The 21,847-nt window shown below is 44.5% G+C and overlaps 1 protein-coding gene across 2 annotated transcripts in view; it reads right to left on the bottom strand.

The window, feature by feature from the left end:
• The window catches only part of SERPINI2 (serpin family I member 2), a 44,446-nt gene that overhangs the window by 7,653 nt on the left and 14,946 nt on the right, over nt 1–21,847 (bottom strand). For both annotated transcript variants that reach the window (XM_081008170.1, XM_081008171.1), the window contains exons 3-7: nt 18,226–18,453; nt 16,822–17,016; nt 12,853–13,048; nt 10,465–10,562; nt 9,177–9,263 (exon numbers count right to left, since the gene is read on the bottom strand). In XM_081008170.1, the coding sequence (XP_080864296.1) occupies nt 9,177–9,263; nt 10,465–10,562; nt 12,853–13,048; nt 16,822–17,016; nt 18,226–18,453 (804 nt within the window). The remainder of the gene's footprint in view (nt 1–9,176; nt 9,264–10,464; nt 10,563–12,852; nt 13,049–16,821; nt 17,017–18,225; nt 18,454–21,847) is intronic.

The following is a 21,847-nucleotide window of genomic DNA, read 5'->3' as shown; positions in this document are numbered from 1 at the left end:
GGCATTTGTCCACAGTCAGCTTTCTGGGTCATGTGGCCAGCATGACTAAATTGCTTCTGGCATAATGGAACACTGTGACAGAAGCCAGAGCGCACGGAAATGCCGTTTACCTTCCCACCACAGCTGTACCTATTTGTCTACTTGCACTGGCATGCTTTCGAACTGCTGGGTTGGCAAGAGCTGGGACAGAGCAACGGGAGCTCACCCCATTGCATGGATTCAAACCGCCAACCTTCTGATCGGCAAGCCCAAGAAGCTCAGTGGTTTAGACCACAGCACCAAGGAACAGCAATAGTATAAGTCCTTAACTAACCAAATCCATGCTGACATAAAACATGGGTTAAGTCCCAGGGATCACTCCTAAAGCCAAAATCAGAGTCTTTTTTCCCAGATGCCTGCCCCCCTTTTTTATTCATTTTTATGTTTTTGCCAGGCACATAAAGCTGAATGCCCACAAATTAAATGTGTGTAAGTTGTGGGCTTGCTGTATGCTTTAAAGCAAGCAAAGAAGGAGCCAGGTAGAATAGTCTTGGGATTCTGCTCCATGGACCAGGTGCCACAACCTAGAAGTGTTTTTCTTCCCCTCTCTTTCTCTCACACACATCAATTCCCTGCCAACTTCACATCTATTGGCAGGGACGACTCTGAAACTGAACCATCCTGTGAAATTTGCACTTCTCTGAATTTTGTAATGCAAAGTCTCCAGTCAAGCAGTGGGCACAAGACAAAGAAGAAGAGGAGTTTCGACTTGATATCCTGCCTTTCGCTCCCCTTAAGCAGCTAACAATCTCTTTTTCTTTTTTTTTAAATGATATTTATTGGGGGGGGGGGGAATTTAAAGTTACACAAAAAGAAAACAAAGTAGAAAAAGAGAAAAGCAAACCACTTCCAACAATACGAATACAAATTCAAAATAAGGAAAAAAACAGGAAAAAAAAACAAAAATACACCACAAACATTTAAAAACATTTAAAAACAAATCCATTATTCTCAAATCCTCAACTGTCATTACCTTCTTTCTTTGACCTCCTCCTCCTCCCTTTCTTTGTATTCTAGTTGTTAATTATCCCAGCAAATCCTTTCCATATTTCATAAAATTCTGTCATTACATTACCTTAAACTATTTTAATCTTATCTTTCTATCAAAAAAACCTTGAAACTTAAAACTTAAATCTTATCCTTACCAACTTCTCATAACCATAATATTCTTTCATAATTCTTTAAACATTTTTACTAAAGCCGAGTAATTTCATTCCAACATTTTTCTAACATTCATCAATTTTATAAAACAGTCCCAATAGTAAAAAAGAGAAATACAAACAAATCCAATCTTCATCCAGCGTCCCTTCCTCCTGGTCCCGGGTTTTGTCAGTCCTTATTATCCCATCGATCTAGCGCATTAACCTGGCAACCTTATATCCGAGGCCCTTAAATCTCTTCCATGTCCCTTCCGCAGCTCTTCTTCATATTTGTAACTGTATTTTCCCTTGTCTCCTGCTCGTGGGAACTCCAGCTTGGCAATATTTTTGACCCTTCTCGACAGATCAGCCCCTTTTCCATATTCAACACTAAATTCCATGTGGTATTTAAAAACATGTTCCAAAAACCCTCCAAAATTAAGAACCCCCACAATCCCAAACATCTCACGGCCCATTGCCAGATTTGAAAAGTCCAAACATCCCTGCATAGGGGGGGGTCAATTCAGCCCCCCATTTCCAAGCCAAACCAAACTTTTTCTTTCCAAATCTGGCTTTTTCCAAGTTCATTTGTCAAATCCGAAAGCTCATATTCCTGTTGGGCCTGTTCTGTCTGGACACACTCCTGATTTAATTCCTGGGTTGGCTCCACATATTTTCCCACTGTCTGTTCAAAATTTCCCACTGCCTGTTCAAAATTTCTAGTCGAATTCGCCCTCAAATTCATCTTCTCATGTAACTGTTCCAGTAGGGCATTTGTTTTATAGAAAGCACGCAACAGAGCTTCTGAATACATTGTCCTGCAAGGTCAAATGTCTATTCCCACGATTGTAATCTGTAACAGCTGCCGGCTCCCTGGAATTGGTTACAGTTTCACAGTCTCCCTCTAGGGGGAAAACTTCTATTTGTTCTTGCTTGTTCCTTTTTGAGATATTTTGTCAATATTTGTTCCTTTAAACTGCGAAGGGAAACAGTGGAATCACTATGTTTCTCTTCTTTTAACTATCTGTCAAAAACGTTTGTCTCTGGTCAATGAGCTTCAAACATCAGTCCTGACTGGTCTTCAGATCCTTCAGGATCAGGACGGTGGAAAGTTACTTTACTTTAAACTCACTTCTGCAGGTTTAAACAGTCCGAAAAAGATCCCCCTTCTTCTCCTGCTGTCGAAGGGGGTTCCACAATTTTAAATGATGAAATCCAATCCTTTAGAGGCGATTTTCTGAGCTCTAGTTTACGTTGTCTTTGCTTTATTCTGTCTACAAAAGAACGGAAGGCTGACTTCCTGTTTAGACCTTCCCGTTTCAGTACCAAATTGAAATAAATTTTTAAGATCCAATTCCTTTCTGCTCGCAAGTCCTTATTTAAAGTCCAGTTGTTCAAAGTTTAAGTACTCACGGGTGCTTATTTTAGAATCCAAATTGTCCCAGGAAAAAGGCAGCGCTCTCCGGCAACGGCTATGCGGCTTCGCTCCACGGAAATAGCAGTTGACTCACAGCACCGCTCCACTTCCCCCTCTTCACTTCGGAGCCCGTTAGTGGGTTCCTTTGCGAGTTGGGGGGGCGCTAAAGGTGCCCGCCGAGCCCCATGGTCACAGGCTTCATCCGCCTGTGATTTTTAAAAGGGTCCCCGCTTCGCCGTAGCGGAGAAGACCCGTTTCACGCGGAGCTAGTCCCTCCAGTTCAGAGGGAGTCCGCCATTGCCGATGGCGCCACCCCGGAAGTCAAAGCAGCTAACAATCTCCTTTCCCTTACTCCCCCACAAGAAACACTCTGTGAGGTGAGTGAGGCTGAGAGACTTCAGAGAAGTGTGACTAGTCCAAGGTTGCCCAGCAGCTGCATGTGGAGGAGCGGGGAAGCGAACCCGGTTCACCAGATTACGAGTCCACCGCTCTTAACCACTACACCACACTGGCTCTCAACATGCACATATTAGTGAAAATAAAATACAAATATGCATTGTATTAGGGGAAACTACTTGTAAAAAAAAAAGTGCCTGTTTGAGAAAATTGCATACAAAATGTTTATATTAGGAGAGATTCACACTAAAATAGGGATGAGAATTTTTTTATATAAAAAAGCAAAGTCATGCAGAAATGTGAAGACCTGAACACTTGAAAAATGAAAAGAAATCCAAATTGACAGTTTCAACCATCCCTAGTCTTACAGTGGAATTTTGTGCTAAAAGTAGTAGGAATCAAAGTAGGGATTTGAAGAGCCACATATCAGGGCGATGAAAAGTGAATGGCAGTGGTGTTCTGGTTAGAGATGAGAGGCACAGCAAGCAGAGGCCAGAGAGAAGAAATATCTCTGCAGTAGTCTGGGAGCATGACCTGGACTTGCAGGCAAGAGAGCACGAAGGAAGGGGTGGGTACCTGCTGTGTTGCTGTTTTCAGAAGCAGTGACATGGCCCGTACAAGAACAAGGGAAGCGTTGGAATCAAAGAGCAAATCAAGGCTTTGTAGCTAATCAATAGAGAGAGTCATGATTTTGCCCTTAAACACCAGAGAACAAATGAGAAATATAGGGCTTAAGTCATGGACTTACAAACCCAAGTGATAATTTAGGGAGGGCTATGATTTTTTATGTGTCCCATAGAATTTTGCAGTGCTAGGGCTCTGTATTTTATAGATAAGGATAATTTCCGAAACATGCGCCATTTCTTATAAAACGTGAGCTGTCCGGAAAGGAAAAGAGAGCCTAAAGCAGCCTTTTTCAACCCTGGGTTTCCAAATGATGTTGGATTACACTTCCCATCATTCCTAGTTAGGATGCCCAGTGGTCAAAGATGATGGGAAGAGATATTGTTGCCATCCGTCTGTCTGATGGAGTGTGCCTCCAGGGATGAAGTCAAACTGCTGCATTAGAACCATCAAAGTGACCTCCCCAGTGTGCAATCCTGGGCAGTGTGTATGGAGGTCCTGGGCTGCCCAAACGACAAAACCCCACTTCTCAGCCCCACTGGAAAGCAGAGCAATAGTCAAACAACATCTACATGGCAGCAGGTTGGGGAAGACTGGTTTAATATGGCTTGGTCAGTCAAACAAAGGACGCTTTTCAAGAATGAGAGTTCTACCAGCTGTACATAGATGCCAATACCTGGTTGGGTTTCCTTTACACTAGCTCATCGCAGCCATAATTCCTGAATGCCTGCACTTCTAACATATTCTGCCCCTCTACTGAAAACATGGGGGGTGGGGTGGAATCAGCTGCTGAGTGATGGATAAAAAGGAATGTGGCAGGTACTTGAAAGGCAAACAGCAAATGTGTGTGGGAAACAGTTTTCCAAAATGCTTAAATGAATGCATAATACCATCCAATTGTCATATCTGACATGTTTGAATGTGACTCTCCAGGGTAGAAATGTAAAAGGACATCGTTTTCTGTTCAGCTATTTTTGTCACATGCCACAATGTTTCTGTTCCAGTGCTGTTCATCTTCCAAAATATGTTATTCCTTACTCTTGAGAAACTGTGATTCACATAATCAACTGTGCAATCAATTATAGAAGTCAAATGTGAAAATTACATAGTTACATTGCCATTATGTTATTTCACCCCATTCATTTAAATGCAAAGGAAATGCAATGCAAATTGGGGGGGGGGGGGACCATAATCAATTGCATATTGTTTGTGGGCTGACTCAATTAGCTCACTCAGGACAGCATGAGACTCTTAAGGTTGTGGGTTCAAGCCCCATGTTGGGCAAAAGATTCCTGTATTGCAGGGGGCGGACCAGATGACCCTCACAGTTCCTTCCAACTCTACAATTCTATGATCCTATGAAAGAGACGAGACGCGGGTGGCGCTGTGGGTTAAACCACAAAGCCTAGGACTTGCCGATCAGAAGGTCAGCGGTTCGAATTCCCGCGATGGGGTGAGCTCCCCTTGCTCGGTCCCTGCTCCTGCCAACCTAGCAGTTCGAAAGCATGTCAAAGTGCAAGTAGATAAATAGGTACCGCTCCGGCGGGAAAGTAAACGGCGTTTCCGTGCGCTGCTCTGGTTCGCCAGAAGCGGCTTAGTCATGCTGGCTACATGACCCGGAAGCTGTACGCCGGCTCCCTCGGCCAGTAAAGCGAGATGAGCGCCGCAACCCCAGAGTCGGTCACGACTGGACCTAATGGTCAGGGGTCCCTTTACTTTTACTATGAAAGAGACACAAATTTCAAATACCAATCACATACACTAGATTGCTTTCCCTTCCAGGCATGGGGTGGACAAATGAATGTATTGCCACGCCCTACCTGGGGGTGTTGGAGATCAAACATGGGACCTTCTGAATGCAAAGCAGTTGCTCTGTCCCTGAGCTACAGCCTATAGAATTTGCTTAGCTAAATCATCTGCAAAGCTCCCTCCTGTCCTGTCAACCGATGGGATATTCCAGTAGAAAAGGCATAATATTTTATAACCTACTTCGTTCAGCCATCATGAACTGTATATCAGTTTCATGGCCAAGGGGACACTGATGCCTATGTATTAACATAGCTGAATGTGTCATGGATTAACAATATTCCTTATACCTTTTTAGTAAAAAAAAATAAGATTTCCTGTAAGAGATCAAACCACCATGTGCCATCAGTTAAGCCTCCAAAATATGACTCAGAAGAAGAGAAGCAATTGTTAAATCCTGTTAAATGCTTTTCACTTTTCGGATCACCTACCGTTCTGAGCAAAATCTTTGCAAGTGGAAAATGAGTTACAACATTCTCCCCCACCCGCTCTGCCGCTTTATAGTTACAAATCATCAAAAGGCAATTGAGCCATTACTGGGAAATTCTTATACACCACACCGTTGTTTTATAATATGGCATTTTCTTTAGGGATTTCTCAAAAGCTATCAAGGATAATAACCTGCTAGAGATGCATTGAGTTGAAGAAGTTGAAATCTCAAGATATGGCTCTCCATTTTGAAACTCATTTGAAGGACATATTTGTGACTATATTCACTTTTAACTATAGTTATTACCTTCCCTGCAGGCATTTGTCAAACTGAAAGTTTAAAATGGGCCACATAAACTGCAAAATGTGCTTTAGAAGAGTGGTTTAAATCTGAAAATACATTTGCCTTTCCCCTCTTTTCTTTTACTTTTTAGCAGAAGGCACTATGATAGTAGGGAACTATGCCATTAAACTAAATATCAGCTTTTGTTCAGATTCTTATTAACACCCTTGCTAAGTGAAGGTAATCATTTGCAAAGTGACGTTATATACTGTACCACTTGCATACAAATATGCCATACAAAACAGTCAGCAAAGCGGCCACACTCCTGTCCAGGGTTTCCTGAGCACCACAGGCATTCAAGCCTTCGATCCATACTTCTTCTAACTGTGAGAAAAATTGGCCTTGCAGAAGAGGTCCAGATCATGTAAGCCAGTCTGCCATATGACCCGGAATACCAGGGTTCAAACTGCCACTCAGCAATGAAGTTCACTAGATGACCTTGGGTCAGTCCTCATCTCTCAGCCTAACCTGTGAAACCAAGGGCTCACTTCTTCTTGTCTCATGCCTAGATAGCACATGCTCAAGTTTTGTATTGCTTCCGCTTTCTAGGCATGGGTCTGAGCAGTTTCCCCCATGCCCTGCTCTTTTCCCGCAGAAAACTCACTCCTTAGTGCTAAATTGGAGCAAACATCAATCCAGAAAAAAACAGAACTACTGTTTGTTCCGATTGGGTGCTAAAGAGCAGTTTTCCCCAGGAGAAAGCCATGGGACCAAAAGAAAGTGTGCATAAACCCTAAACAGAAAGGAGTTGTTGCAAGGATCAGATGGAGAGGGAGAAAATCGTATACATCACCATCTTGAGCTCCTTTGGGGAAAGGTGGAATATAAATGTCATTAGGGATAGGGAAATCTGTCAGCTTTGGTTTCTCTCAGTTCTTCAGTTTTCCAGTCTTAAGTACAGTTCTCCAAATTTGCACACAGTTTATGATTATTTTTTAAGTCCTCATGAAAATCCACCCACATTTTAGTGTGCATTTCTCTTTATACACACAGTTGTATTCAATTTTGCCTAAGATACATATTTTGCAAAGCAATTTCTCCTGACATCAATGTTTGTATGGTGCTTTCACTAATATATGCGTTTACCCTGTGAATTTTTACAAACATCGCTTCACTGGAAAAATGCATTGCTAAGGGGAGATCGTAGGAACGGCCCTTTAGGATGCATATGCATGAGCTCAAAAGAATACAGCAACTTTTCTCTCCCATAGGCATATAAGCATCAGCCCAGCCATAGTCTGACGCATGTTCATTTAAAGTACTTGCCCACTGAACAACAATGAAATTCACATTAGATTTTTCTCCATTGGCCATTGCATTCCTGAGAGATGTCTACAGAATAACTTCCAGTGAATTCAGCCCTTGAACAGGAAGAACCTTGGAAGACAGAGCCACATGGCTGACTCCCAAATGAGTGTGAGTTCTAGGACTGCAGCCTTCAGATCATAGAAATTCAGGCGGCATCTTTTGCATCGCTCTAGACTGCTGAGAAGCACTAAATATATTCTGATGTGTCTGGAAGGCTACAAAGTCATTAATTATTGATGCCACTAACAAATGGCTCCTCTGGGTCTTGACTTTTAGACCCTCGTGCTTTGGGGGCAAATGCGTTCTGCCTAAATTATAAGTTAACCAAAGGAAAACCAGAGGGCTAACAGAATAACAACAGTTCAACATCTCCTCTCAAATTAGGACCATGCCCTCTACTGCATCCTTTGTTTTCTTGCCCCAGTGAAGCCCAGCAAACTCCAACAAGCTCCAGACCTGAACTGGTGTTTGTATAATGTATCTCCAGTCTCTAAAGGACCTTCTTCTTCAGCTGCACATTAGTGAGCCACATAAAACTTGCTTGGAGTCGTGGGCTGGGGGCAGGGGCTTTTCTGTGGTGGCCCACTAGGCACCTTCATTACATATCTTTAGGTGCCAGGTAAAAACATTCATCTTCTCCCAGGCCTTTGTTTAATTTGTCAAAATATGGCCTTTTAAACTGCAGGGGTGGGTGGTGTGTTGTTGTTGTTTGCTTGTGGTAACTATGTTATATATTCATGTGTGTTTTATATTGAAAACCACCCTGTGATCCCTGGATGAAGCGTAGTATATAAATTGAATTAATTAATAGCAACCTATGCTTGTTCATATGCAGCTCATCCTCCAGTTCCCATTCACCCCAGCCACCAGGGCTAATGTGTATGGATGATTGTGCTTGTAGTCTAGAAATGTCAGGAGGAGGAAAGGTTTGCCATGTCTGCTGTAGAGCATTTGTCTCTTCATCTCCCAGGGCTCCCCTGTCCTTACCCTGACATGCAGCTTCCTTCCATAGGCTGGACGTTTTGTGCCAACCAGCAAACATTTAGCACGTGCCATTAAAGCTATGGTTTTCCCAGTAGTGATGTATGGAAGTGAGAGCTGGACCATAAAGAAGGCTGATCGCCGAAGAATTGATGCTTTTGAATTATGGTGCTGGAGGAGACTCTTGAGAGTCCCATGGACTGCAAGAAGATCAAACCTCTCCATTCTTAAGGAAATCAGCCCTGAGTGCTCACTGGAAGGACAGATCGTGAAGCTGACACTCCAATATTTTGGCCACCTCATGAGAAGAGAAGACTCCCTGGAAAAGACCCTGATGTTGGGAAAGATGGAGGGCACAAGGAGAAGAGGACGACAGAGGACGAGATGGTTGGACAGTGTTCTCGAAGCTACCAGCATGAGTTTGACCAAACTGTGGGAGGCAGTGGAAGAGAAAAGTGCCTGGCATGCTCTGGTCCATGGGGTCATGAAGAGTCGGACACGACTAAACAACAACAACAACAAATTATTTCCCACGAGTATTATTGCCCACAAGTGCATACACAGTTTAAAAAGTACAACCCTTTGGCCTTTTGGGCACCTAACATCAGCCCATCCCATCCAAATATGATAGCCTAGATCTGGTCATGAGACATTCGTCCTGATAAACCGAATAAAATCTCTGTCATGTCATTACCGGCAGATGCTGCTGCTTCACTCCCATCTTCATGCACCTCAAAACAGACTTTTTGAATGGCTTTAGAAATGTGGACATCAGCAGAATCTGAGAGGGGACATGAATGATAAAGAGTTCACATATGATGCATGTGTCGTTATTAAACTCAATCCTGCCTATAGAGAAGGGGGGAAATCACATGGGATTGTTCAGAGCAAAAGACGAGTCTTATGCAGCCATCCGGTCTGCAACACAGCCAACCAGATGCCGAAAGAGTGATCACAACTTGTCTCCTGCTATTGTTACCCAGTTACCGATATTCAGAACCTCAGTTCCTGGAGGTAGCATGCAGCCTTCATGACTAGTAGTCCAGTCAGCCTTGCAAGGTGCCAAGAGAAGTGCTCCCTCGAGGTGTGTATTCTTCAGTTACTCACTTTCCCACGTGGGACAGTGGTGAGCAGTTCCCGACATCTTCCACTGCTATACTGTAGCCAACAAAAATCCAGCCACTGCTACCACAGCTGCTATTAGACTCCAGACATTTCTCTCAGAGACTAATGGCAGTCTCTGGTGCTATTAGGAAATTCCCCTCAGAGACTAAAGGCAGGCGTGTGTGTGGATTTTTGTCAGGTACACAGTGGGCAAGGAGAGCATTTTCAATGTCTGCATGGTCCCAATAAACGGGTGGGCTGATGTGGGGTGGAGAGATAAGCTGACATTAATTTTTTTAAAACAACACAGCAGCAATTGACATATTTTGTGTCCCGCCATCTAGTTCAGCCCCGAGATATTAGCAACAGTTTCATGGCTGCCTCTGCTAACACTTTATTCCTTGAACACGCCTTCTCCTGAGAAGGAACTTCCTCACTGGCCTTGAATTTTTCACAAAGTGATTTGTGTGCTGTTGTTCTTTTAAAAAAGAGGGACATGAACATTTGCAACAAAACTTTTAACAAACTTCAAAATTCCTTAGCTGTTTCACCTAAGGAAAGACCACGTTTCACATGTGCTTCTCTCTGAGGTAAAAAAAACCATGTGGTAATTCTGTTCTGAACATCGTTCCTTTTCATGCCTTTGCTTGAAATCTGGGGTGAGATAAGCAAGGATTCTGTCACAGAATAATAACCCCTCACTCTTTTTATATAGTTTTAAAAACCCTATATGTTTAAAAAGCAGGGTGTTCCTTTGTCCTTGAACGAAACACTGAAACACACTTTGTTAAAAGTACATGATTACAGCAGACAATAAGGACCGAAAACACAGATAAAATGTTCGCAGCAGCAACCATCAGCATAATAAATCAAAGCACCTGTTATTCCAGAAAGGTCACAGCCATTATTAAAAATCTCAGTAACGTTGAGAGGCTGGATAATCTCTTTCAAGTCCACCACTTGCTCTATTTTAAACCTGTAGGAAGTGAACATATAGAATCAGTGTTGGCTGATTCCTGTTAGAACCAGCTAGGTGCAAGGCAGAGACACCAGTAATAGCTGGAGCCCAAGTCAATGAGAGGCAGAGCCAACTAATTCTAATTTTGACCCAGCCCACCTCCCAGCTGAGTTCTACATGGGCAACACAGAAATTAAGGAGGAGGAAGCTGACAGACATTGCTGCCCCCTGATCTGGACATAAGAAAGATGGCGGGGACCTGCTGAGGAAATACTAAAGGTGATGGGACACATTCACCCTAATGGAACAACCGCTACAAAGGTATGGAACTGGGCTGTGCAAAAAAGCATTAAGGTATCCTTGGTCCACCACGGATAATTTTCTTTCTTTATGTCTCAGTTTCATTCAAGCTGGAGAGTCAGAATATGGTGGGCCCTGGAATATCCCTCCCTTCGAAGCAGTTCCATCTGGCCTCCCTTTGCCAATCCTACCTGTGAGGAGCATATATGGCAATGGGGTTTTGAAGTTGGTGATAGAGGAAGAGGCATGGAGCCTTAGCCCTCTCCAAAACCAATTGATGAGAAGGGATCTTAAAAACTTCCCAAATATTGATCCCTATTGGAGGGGAGGGTGTTTTACTGCTTCTGTTGTAAGTTGGATCCAAGGTCTCTTTGGTGAGGAGGGTGTTGTTGCAGATACAGTGGTACCTCTAGTTGTGGACAATCCATTTCGGGGTGCCGTTTGCACCCCGAAAAATCCGCAACAAGAGCATGTGTGTGGCATGATTGAATGCTTCTGTGCATGCATGAACCGAACCCAGAAGTAAACACTTCCGTGTTTGCCGCGTTCGTAAGCTGAAAGTCCGTAACAAGAGCAGAACACAGCTAGAGGTACCACTGTACAATGGTAAGTAAGGAGTCTGCATTTATCTCTGCAAAGGCTCAGACAGACAATGTCCTTGATGAGCCTATACATGCTTTGCAAGATGAGAGATAAGGAGAAGCATTTTAATTTGTGGGGGAAATATAAATATATATCTAAGAAGCCTTTTATGGCATTTTAATGAGGTTTGGCTCTGGCAGTGTGACAATGCAACACTATATGTGCCTACGCAGGAGTAATTCCATTAAGGCCAATTGGGTTTACTCCCGTGCAAGTGGAGATGTGATGGCAGAAGATTTACTACACTGGATAGATTTTGAATTTTTCTTTATAGATATTATATGAAGGCTATGACAGGCGCATTTTGACGGTTTCATTGGATGTATTATGAGGGATATACAGTAATAAATCATCCTGATTGTAATAAGAGTGGTTGGAGTATAATAATTGTAGTAATTATTTTACTTGGTTTTCCTGCTTAAATTATGGATTGGATCTAAGTTTGTATCTTTTACTAGCATGCCCTTGGTTCCTCTTTACCCATATTTTAAAGATGAATTGGCTCTATTAACAGGCACTACTTCATTTGTTCTGCTTTCCCAGATTATCCTTTTCCCTTCACCCACCCACAACTCTTTGCAGGTGAAAATACAAGGGTGCTCATGTTTCTGTTCAGCACTCCAGAAACGATCACTATCTAAGCTCCCTGGGCCCTCAATTTTTACACATTGCTGAAGACTCTTTCCCACCTACTGGTTCATTTATTTTGCACCAGGCTATTTTAAACTTCAGGTTGCACGTATTATGGAACCAGCAGGTCTTGCAGCCTATTCTCAGCCCTTAATCTGAGTGTTTCTGTTCAGGTTTCCTGACATACAACCAAGCCCTCCTCCAGTTTATTATGAGCTATACAGGACTCGAAGGACTCAGCCAACCATGCAGTCCACCAAGACACTAGCAACACATGCTAACATTTAAAAACAAACACAGTTGGGACAGTAAGTACAAGAAAAAAGGGATTAAAGCAGGGATGGGAACCTTTGGCCCTCTAGATGTCGTTGGACTATACATCCTATAATCCCTGACCATTGGCTGTTGATGGGAATTGGAAGCCATCTATATTTGGGGTGCCATCTGTGGATCAAGGCAGTAAAAGCACATGGAGCCATTACCAGCTTCATTGTGCTTCTTGGAGGAATAGACATTTTGTACCTGTCAGCTCTTAATACGCCCTAATTTCATTTAAATTCGCTAGAGAAATTAGTAAACACAAACTGCCATTAGCTTAAATAACTGCAAAGCTCCCAGGTCAGTAAATCAGTTTGCCCTTTTCAGTGTCTTAATTCCACAAACTCTTCCACAAGAAGGATTTAAGACCAAAAGGGATAACGAGGAAGACCAGATCGTCACAGAGGTCATTACATACCTGGGAAGGCTGATTTCTACGTCCTTGTCCTCTTCCATCTCAGCAAACCAGATTTTCATCAGCTGGGCTGTAATGAGTTTCTCGACCTCTTCTATAGGCACATCTTCTGCTGGGAGGATCAGCACGAAACTGAATTCCTCTCCTTTGTACGGCAGCTCCAAGACTTGGTAGCTCACATTATGGTCAGAGAAATGACCTAAAACAAAGAATAGAAAATGTGCAAAAGTCTTAATTACCGAACTGTAATAGGAGAGAGGTGGCAAAACAAGAGCAAATGAAAGAGGATCCCAGAGGCTTCAGACTATTCATTAGACCATGGTGAAGATTTACAGAGCAATCCAATCCTCCCTTACAAAACACTATGGCTGGTTTGGGTTGAGTGGAGGCATCCCTCCACTCATCTCTGCCAGCTGAGCCAGCCTCCAGTTGGCTGTCAAATACACAGGCAGAAGGCCTGCAGGTGTTGCCAGGAGCATAGGAAGGGGGCGGGGAGGTGGTCCACCCCTGGTGTCATCTTTAAGGGGAGTAATAAAAGCCCCCCCCGGGCGGATCGCTGTGGCACCCCCCCCCGGGCACCAATCACCGCACCAATCGCTGCACCAATCACCCCCCTGGATGCTGACTGCCACTCCAATCACCCCAATAGGCGCCGACCACTGCATCCATTGCCCCGCTGAGTGCCGATTGCCCCCCAATGGGCGCCGATCGCCATGCCGATTGCCCCCCTGGCTGGCACACCCCACCCCCGGGTGCACGACATGTGAGCTGTTTCAGGTGCCCAAGCGGATAGCTCCACCACTGGCTCCGTGGGGAAGCTGCTCCGCTCTTGGCTGGCCTCCAGTGCCCTTCTTCTCCTTCCTGGTAATGCAGTTGGCTCTGGCTGGCTTCAGGAGCTACTCGCTGCTGTGGCACCCACCATTTTGCCTCACTGGAAGTCCCCATATGATGTGTCTTGTGCTGTTGAACCAATCGTGCAACATTCATTCCCTACTAATAAATCTACAACACTTAAAATATAAATCCAGGGATATTAAATGAAATCCAGGGACATTCCGGGGACGGCTCTTGTCCAGGGACAGATGTGTAAATCCGGGGACTGTCCCCGGGAAGCGGGGACGCCTGGTAACCATAGCCTATACTGAGTTAGACTGTTGGTCCATCTAGCTCAGTATTGTCTACACAGATCAGCAATGGCTCTTCGTGGTTTCACACAACCCTACCTGGAGATGCCAGTGATTGAACCTGGGGCTATTTTCATATAAAGCAGATGCTCTACCATTGAGCTTCATCCTTTCCCCCAAGGAGGGAATAGGGCTGAGCCAGCCTGGGATCCCCTGGCTGGCATCAGGTCTCATCTGTCCACCTTCCACCATGGCATGAAGACAAGACAATAGGTCACTGCACTGACTCTGCATTCTTTAACACAGGGTGAATTTTGCATATGCAACGCTAGTGTTCACACCTTTCTCTGTGTTGCATCTTAAATTATGTAAGAGATGCTCTGCCAAGCCATCAGGTTCCAATTCTGCATGTATTTTAGACATCTCTGTAAAGTGAGGTAGCCAGAGCACTTCTGAGTATCAATTTTTTGAGAGTGAGGAGGCAGAACAGTCAGTGGTGGAGCATATGCCCGAGCTGCCCAGGGTGTGTGTGCTCCTGAGAGGAGAGGGGAGCACTCCCGAGGGGGCGGAGGGCGCCCTCCCAGGCACTGGATAGCCACTCAGGTGCATGGAGCGGCATGCGCACTCTGCAGCCGGAGATGTAGGCGCTAGTCTTCCAGGCAGAATGAAAGGCACACCCACCGATCCTGCTTCCTTCCCACCCCCCTCTGTTGTTTGCTTGCTTGCCTCCTTCCCATCCTGGCCCCTGCCTGCCTCCTCTAGCCAGGAGCACGGGGCAACAGTGCCACGCACGCCCATGACTCCCAAACCTACCACAAGCCGAACGTCAACCCCCCCCCTCAGGGATAACACCCAGGGCGATCCGCCCCCACCACACACCCCTTCCTCCGCCACTGAGAACAGTCAACAGCTTTATAAGACCAAGTGGAAAGTTATTGGTTTCTTGAGTCACTTGACCACAGCTGAACTGATAACTGCCTTTGGCCATCTGCAGTAATGGCGTGGAGGCAGGTGCTTCTCCTGATAAGCTACCACAGTGGTGCAGCGAGTTAAAGCACCCAGTTGCCAGAGTCCCTGGTTCAAGGCCCCCTGCTGCCTTATAAGGCAGGATCAAACTCACTAATAAACTGAAATGCATACATGAGTCCTTCATTTTGGAAGGGAAAGAGTTTGACATGCTCCGTCCATGATTAATTTAACACATCAGGTTAGATTCAGAGAAAGAGACAGAAATAACGAGCAGAGATCTTGAGATGTGGAAATTATTTGTCTTGTACATGCGCATGATTTAATTGGAATGTCACTATTGCTACTTCGCAATTTTGAGGAAAGCGTCCATTGATCTGCTTTGCCACTTCTCTTTGAAAGCGTCTGCATTTCGTGGGGGGAAATCGCCTCCGAAACACCACACATTTAAAACGGCACTGTCATACCAACACTTCTGTGCTGTGGTTCACAGTATGCAGTGCACTGCCACCAGAAGATTAAAAGAAACGACATTAACAATTAGAAAAGAAACAAAGAAAGGAAGTTTTAAAATGGCACAGGATAGAATGTGATACTTGTCACAGGAAATATTCAATAATTAACTGCAGTGCTATTTTTCTAAAAGAGAGAGAGAGAGAAAGAGCTCACCATGAACTCACCATGAACACCTCCCTCACCATGAACACCTCCCTCATTCTCTTAGAATGGCAATGGCGCCCACCTGAGGGATGCTGGAACAAAGTTCCTGCAAGTTCCCCCTGGGGGGGGGGGGAAAGCCCTGAGTGACTGTAATAATGGTAGCTTTGGGCAACAGGTAGATAAGCACACAGGAACTCGTGGTCCTGATGTGAGTAGGCTCAGAGTTCAACAGAAGCTACTGTACTTTTCCTTGTATAAGACTGTTTTTTCTTTAAAAATCATGCTAAAAAGTGGGGGTCGTCTTATACATGGGTAGTGCATAGGGTGGCTGTTTGATTGGTTGCTGACATGGCTGTCTGTGGCTATTGTGTGTGTTATTGGTTGTTGTGTCAATGGGCGGGCGGGCGATTGGCAGCTTCTGTTGGCAATGGGACAGACAGGAGGTGGATTTCACAATGTGTGCGGGTGAGCGATTTTCAGCAATCCCCTCTAAAAAAAGCTAAACAACCCTGGGTAATCCTTTCCCCCCCCCCAAAAAAAGCTCACAACTCTGTGCCATCTCCCCCAATTTTCTTAAATTTGAGTCCCCAAATTTGGGCGTCTTATAGACAGACAAATACGGTAATTGGCTGATCTGATAAACAGACTGGAATATAATTAACCTTCAGATTTTGCACTTCTCTAAAATTTTGTGATGCAATTCTTGTCTCCAAAAGCGTACCAGAATGCATTTATAAAATGTCTATTTTAGGGTAAAATGATATTGAATACATATTTTGTGCTAAAATACATAGTTAAGTAGGAGTTTAGATATTATTTTTGTACAGATCGGTTGTTTGTTTTAAGAATCACACCATGGTGAGGAAATGATATGGAACAGACTTAGGAATAAACACATGAGAAATCGACCCGGAGCAGAAATGGACTGATCTACACATCCATTCATACAAACTCATATACAATGGTACCCTGGGTTAAGAACTTAATTCGTTCCGGAGGTCCGTTCTTAACCTGAAACTGTTCTTAACCTGAAGCACCACTTTAGCTAATGGGGCCTCCCGCTGCCGCTGCTCCATTTCTGTTCTCATCCTGAAGTTCTTAACCCGAGGTACTATTTCTGGGTTAGCGGAGTCTGTCACCTGAAGTGTCTGTAACCTGAAGCATCTGTAACCCGAGGTACCACTGTATATGCATGTGAAACCAAGGGGGATGTCTGAATTACCAAGCTTTGCAGTGAGCTGAAGGTGCATCATCGGTATCTCAGTCACGGAACCGTCACTTTTAGTGAAAGGCATCAAACTGGTGTCCTCTGCTTTGAACGTCTGCTTCCAGTCCCCTTTGAAGAAAAGGGCATTCACCAGCAAAAGTCTAGTCAAGGGACCAAGGTCTCTACTTGCCACGAGGTTCCTGATTTTACCTGCGCAGAAAGAGACTGTCAGTTGTGTCTAGCTGTTTCTCTAATTGGCCAGGATGCAAATTAAGATAAAATAAGAACAATAGCATAGAATCTCAGAACTGTAGAGTTGGGACCCAAGGGTCATCTAGTCCAACCCTCTGCAATGCAGGGATCTAAGCTAGATCATACATGACAGATGGCCATCCATCCAAGGAAGGAAAGTCCACCACCTCTCATTGGAGTCTGCTCCACTGTCAAACAGCTCTTACCTCTGTCCATTTTAATATCACTTTTGATAGGCTTTATTTATGTATTATGTTTGTTTGCTGGTGTAATCAAAATTAATATATTTGGAAAAATATATTTTGGGGGGAGTTGAAATGAAATTTAAGACCAGTTTGGTGGGTGTTGCTTGGTAATACATCAGTAGGGGCTTCTGTAAGAATTTAAAGGAATTTCCTTAAGACTAGCAAAATTTCCTAAGAGGACAATTCCCATATTTTTAGCTTTATAGCATTCACTGTGGAGGTGGAACTAAAATATCTTTTCATAAAGAAATTATGCATTTAATTGGTACACCGTGACACAAAAATAATTCCATCTATACATATAAAACATAAATTTAAAGGCATAATGCATAGAACAAACCTGAAGTTTAGGGATCATAAGTGTGGTACTTATTAGGTCTCCTTGGTTGCTATTATGGCTTATACGCAAAATGTCAGATTACATTAGTGAAATGAGCATACAAAGCTGGGCTGAATTTTGGAGCTAAAATATCTTTTTAAAGGAGGATAATTTGAACAGTCTTAAATTGCACTGTGTGCACAGAATTTCCCAATATTTTTTCCTCTTTTATTCATGTGAATGTGCCTTTAACTCCAGGGCTAGCCCAAGGCATTTTTCCGCCTGAGGCAAATAACAAAATGGCACCTCCCCCAGTTGCACCTTCCTTCAGCACTGCCTATGGGGATAGCGTCCTCCACCTCCATTACAGCTGAGGAGAGCAAGCTAGCTTAGGGTATGTGTGACAAAAGAGGGGAATAGACAGGGACTCAATGTCTAGGGGCACTGCTGCGGCCACCCACTTTTTGCCACCTGAGGCATTTGCCTCAATCCACCTAATGGTTGTTCCCATGAGCTCTGCCCTTTGAAAAAAGCAATGAGGCCTAACCAGCATCCACTGGGAAGCAAACCCATGCAAGAAAGGGGCAGGGAGATTTTTTTTACCATCTGATTTGTTTTCTACCCAAGTACTTATGGCCTCTGCAGAAGCTTTTGTATCTTGGAAATTCACCAGCTTTACAGCTGTCTGAAAGAATTCCTTGTTGCTATGGAGATACTGTTCTTTCACCATGAATCCTTCTTGAAGGTAGAGGGCATTGGCAAGATTAAATGTAAATGCCTTTCCTTCTGAGGGGACGGAGAACAGTGTCTGAAGCGGCTTGAAGGCTTCACCTGAAGAAAATAAGTGTTAAGAGTTAACATCTTCATTTGAAGAACACAAACCAGCTGTGTAATAGGGTAGTTATCCAATACAGACATGCGTTCATAATCCCCGCTTCCTGGCCGAGGTGCTCCCTAAGTTAAGTCTGCAGCAAAGATGAAGAGACACAACACAAATGCTATTATACCTGGAGCAAAGAAAGAGTAAGAATGGGGAATGGCAGAATCACCTCTCCCGAGAACCGAATTTGCTTTTAAATGAGCCAGCCACTCAGGCAAAATGAGAGCAAAGCCTTGATAAAAACAACAGACGGGTTGGTCCAACATCCCTATCTATTAAGTTAGCATTGATCTGAGAGCCAGAATGGTGCAAAGCAGGAATGGGGAAACTTTCTCAGGTTGAGGGCCACATTAACTCATGGGCAATCACCCAGAGGCCGCAAGCCGGTGGTGTGTGGTGCTAGAGGCAGAAATGGGTGGAGCAACAGGTGCCAACCCTCCAGTCATTCATTTCCCATATGGTTTTCCCAGTAGTGATGTAAGGAAGTGAGAGCTGGACCATAAAGAAGGCTGATCGCCAAAGAATTTATGCTTTTGAATTATGGTACTGGAGGAGACTCTTGAGAGTCCCATCGACTGCAAGAAGATCAAACTTATCGATTCTGAAGGAAATCAGCCCCGAGTGCTCACTGGAAGGACAGATCCTGAAGCTGAGGCTCCAATACTTTGGCCACCTCATGAGAAGAGAAGACTCCCTGGAAAAGACCCTGATGTTGGGAAAGATGGAGGGCACAAGGAGAAGGGGACGACAGAGGACGAGATGGTTGGATAGTGTTCTCGAAGCTACCAGCATGAGTTTGACCAAACTGTGGGAGGCAGTGGAAGACAGGAGTGCCTGGCGTGCTCTGGTCCATGGGGTCACAAAGAGTTGGACACGACTAAACAACTAAACAACAACAGTTATTCATTCATTTATTTTACCCCACCCTCCAGTTGTTGTTAGACTACATATCCCATCAGCCACTGGCCATGTTGACGAAGGCTGGCACTGGTCTGAAGAAGGTTGGTCTAGGAGAAGGGAAGCCCATGTTCAATTCCTTTCCAGCCATGAAGCTTACTGGGTGGCTCTGGTTGAAACCAGGAACCATCTTTCAGCCTAACCTACCTGACTGGTTTGCTTTGAGGATAAAGTGAGATGGCAGGGAGACAGCCATGTATATCACCTTGAGCTCCTTGGGAGGGGGAGAGAAGGATCACTATGTAATTAATGAATTGGCTATAAACCAGGCCAACTCTGCCAGTGACACAGTCTAGACAGGTGGTGAGAGTGACCCAGTTCAGAAGCCATCTGCCAAGCCACAAGTGGTGCAGACATTTTTATCATCTCCTTGCCGCATGGCCGGATCCTTGGCCCTAACTGAGGTAAAGGAAATCTTTGAGTAGCAAGACGGCACAGCTACCCCATAACAATGCTGTGTATGCATGCACAGTGCATTTCTAATAATAATTTTAAAGTGCATTACAGTTTTTAAAACCTAGCATATGGGTCAACGCCATCAAATTATTTATCATCCTAGTGAACAGTTTTTAAGAACCATGCTACTTTGCTGTCTATCTTCATGCCCTCTAATAAAATGCATCAACTTGGACATAAAAGCTACTGGCCATATCCTCGGGAATCGTTCCATTATTGAAGGCGCATCAGCATTTTCTCCTCTTAATAGTCTTGAATGTTTCCTTCTTTTTATTGCAGAAACCTAGCCCTTGCAGATTTAACAAGGGCCCCTTAAATTTTCCCGGATTCAAACTTCACGAATGTATCTTTGAAGGATGCCTATTCCAGGAGTCTTGAAGGATGCACAGGGCTTCTGAAATGGTTGTGGTAAGCTTGTGAAATTGACATGGTCTAAAGGAAAGGGTTAGGAAGGCCTGAACTCCCTCACCATAGCCCAGACATTCAAAACATTGCTTGCTTGCTATTTTGTGCGGTGGTCCCCAGTATTGCTGCCAGGTTTGAGGCAGGGGGCTAGTCAGGGTTCCTGCCCGTTTCTTGACCCTCCCCCATGTCACCCTGTCACTTTCTGGCCACTTTTGTTAGCTTTATTTTAGAGCAGACTTCCCCCAACCACATGCCATCCAGATGTTGTTGTTGTTGTTGTTGAATCTGTATGCCGCCCTACATTCATAGATTTCAGGGTGGTTCACAATATAAAAGAACAACATAAAAAACACAGAATACATAATAAAAATAAGAACAGAAACAAACCAAAAAGTCTCCCCTCCCACAACATATTTTAAAAGGGCATTGGATGTCAATCAGCCAAAGGTGTGTTTAAAGAGGTATGTTTTCACCAAGCACCTAAAGGCATATAGAGTCATACCTTGGTTTTCGAGCAGCTTAGTTCTTGAACGTTTTGGCTCCCAAACACCACAAAACCCGGAAGTGAGTGTTCCGGTTTCCAAACTATTTTTGGAAGCTGAACATCCGACGGGGCTTCCGTGGCTTCCTGCAGCCAATCAGAAGCCACACTTTGGTTTCCGAACGTTTTGGAAGTCAAACGGACTTCCGGAACGGATTCCGTTCAACTTCCGAGGTACGACTGTATAATGAAGGTGCCAGCCGACCCTCCCTAGGGAGAGCATTCCACAAACAGGAAGCCACTGCAGAAAAGGGCTGTTCTTGTGTTGTCACCCTCCGGACCTCTAATGGAAGAAGAACATGGGCCTCAGAAGATGATCTCATATGGAGAGAGACACTGCTTGAGGTATTGCGGTCCTTAGCCGTTTAAGTCTACAACTTCCAGAGATCCTGTTCATTGGTCACGCTGGCTGGGACACGAAGGCACCAGGTTGGGGAAGGGTTTTTTAAAGACATTTTACAGGAAGATGGCTGTGCTGCAGACCACCAGATAAGATTGCACCAAACCATGGGGCCCAGAGGTACCCTGTGGGAATGAAGGCAACCGGTGGCTGGAGCAGGACTCAGCCAGTGCTACACTTCACAGCAAGACCAACCTGCGTGAAACATTTACAAAACAAAACAAAAATAAAGAAAAAAGAGATTTTGCCACAACCAGCTTCAGTCCCATATAGATGTTGGGGGGGGGGCATGTGCTATAGAGCCCCATATTATGTCTTGAAGTTTGGCCTTATGAGTGCCATTGGCACAATGGTTTAAAACTGTGCACTAGGGTGATGAGCCCGCTCACCCTTTTGGTGCCGTGACATTGCAGAAGGGCAGAGGCTTCACCAGGGCCCCAACGAGGGAAATGGAACAGTGGTGCCCTTCCTGATAGGCCGTGAGGGCTGTCTATCAGTAACTGGATCCTAGCCTGCACCCGGCTTTGGCTATGGGGCTGGGGCTGCACCAGGGGGCAGAGCCGATGGAGCAGGTAGGCTTTCCTCG

The sequence above is a fragment of the Podarcis pityusensis genome (assembly GCF_964106645.2).
Source record: "Podarcis pityusensis genome assembly, chromosome: 5".
Taxonomy (NCBI): Eukaryota; Metazoa; Chordata; class Lepidosauria; order Squamata; family Lacertidae; genus Podarcis; species Podarcis pityusensis.
The sequence above is the reverse complement of the archived record's forward strand: the minus strand, read 5'-3'. Positions and strand labels throughout refer to the sequence as shown.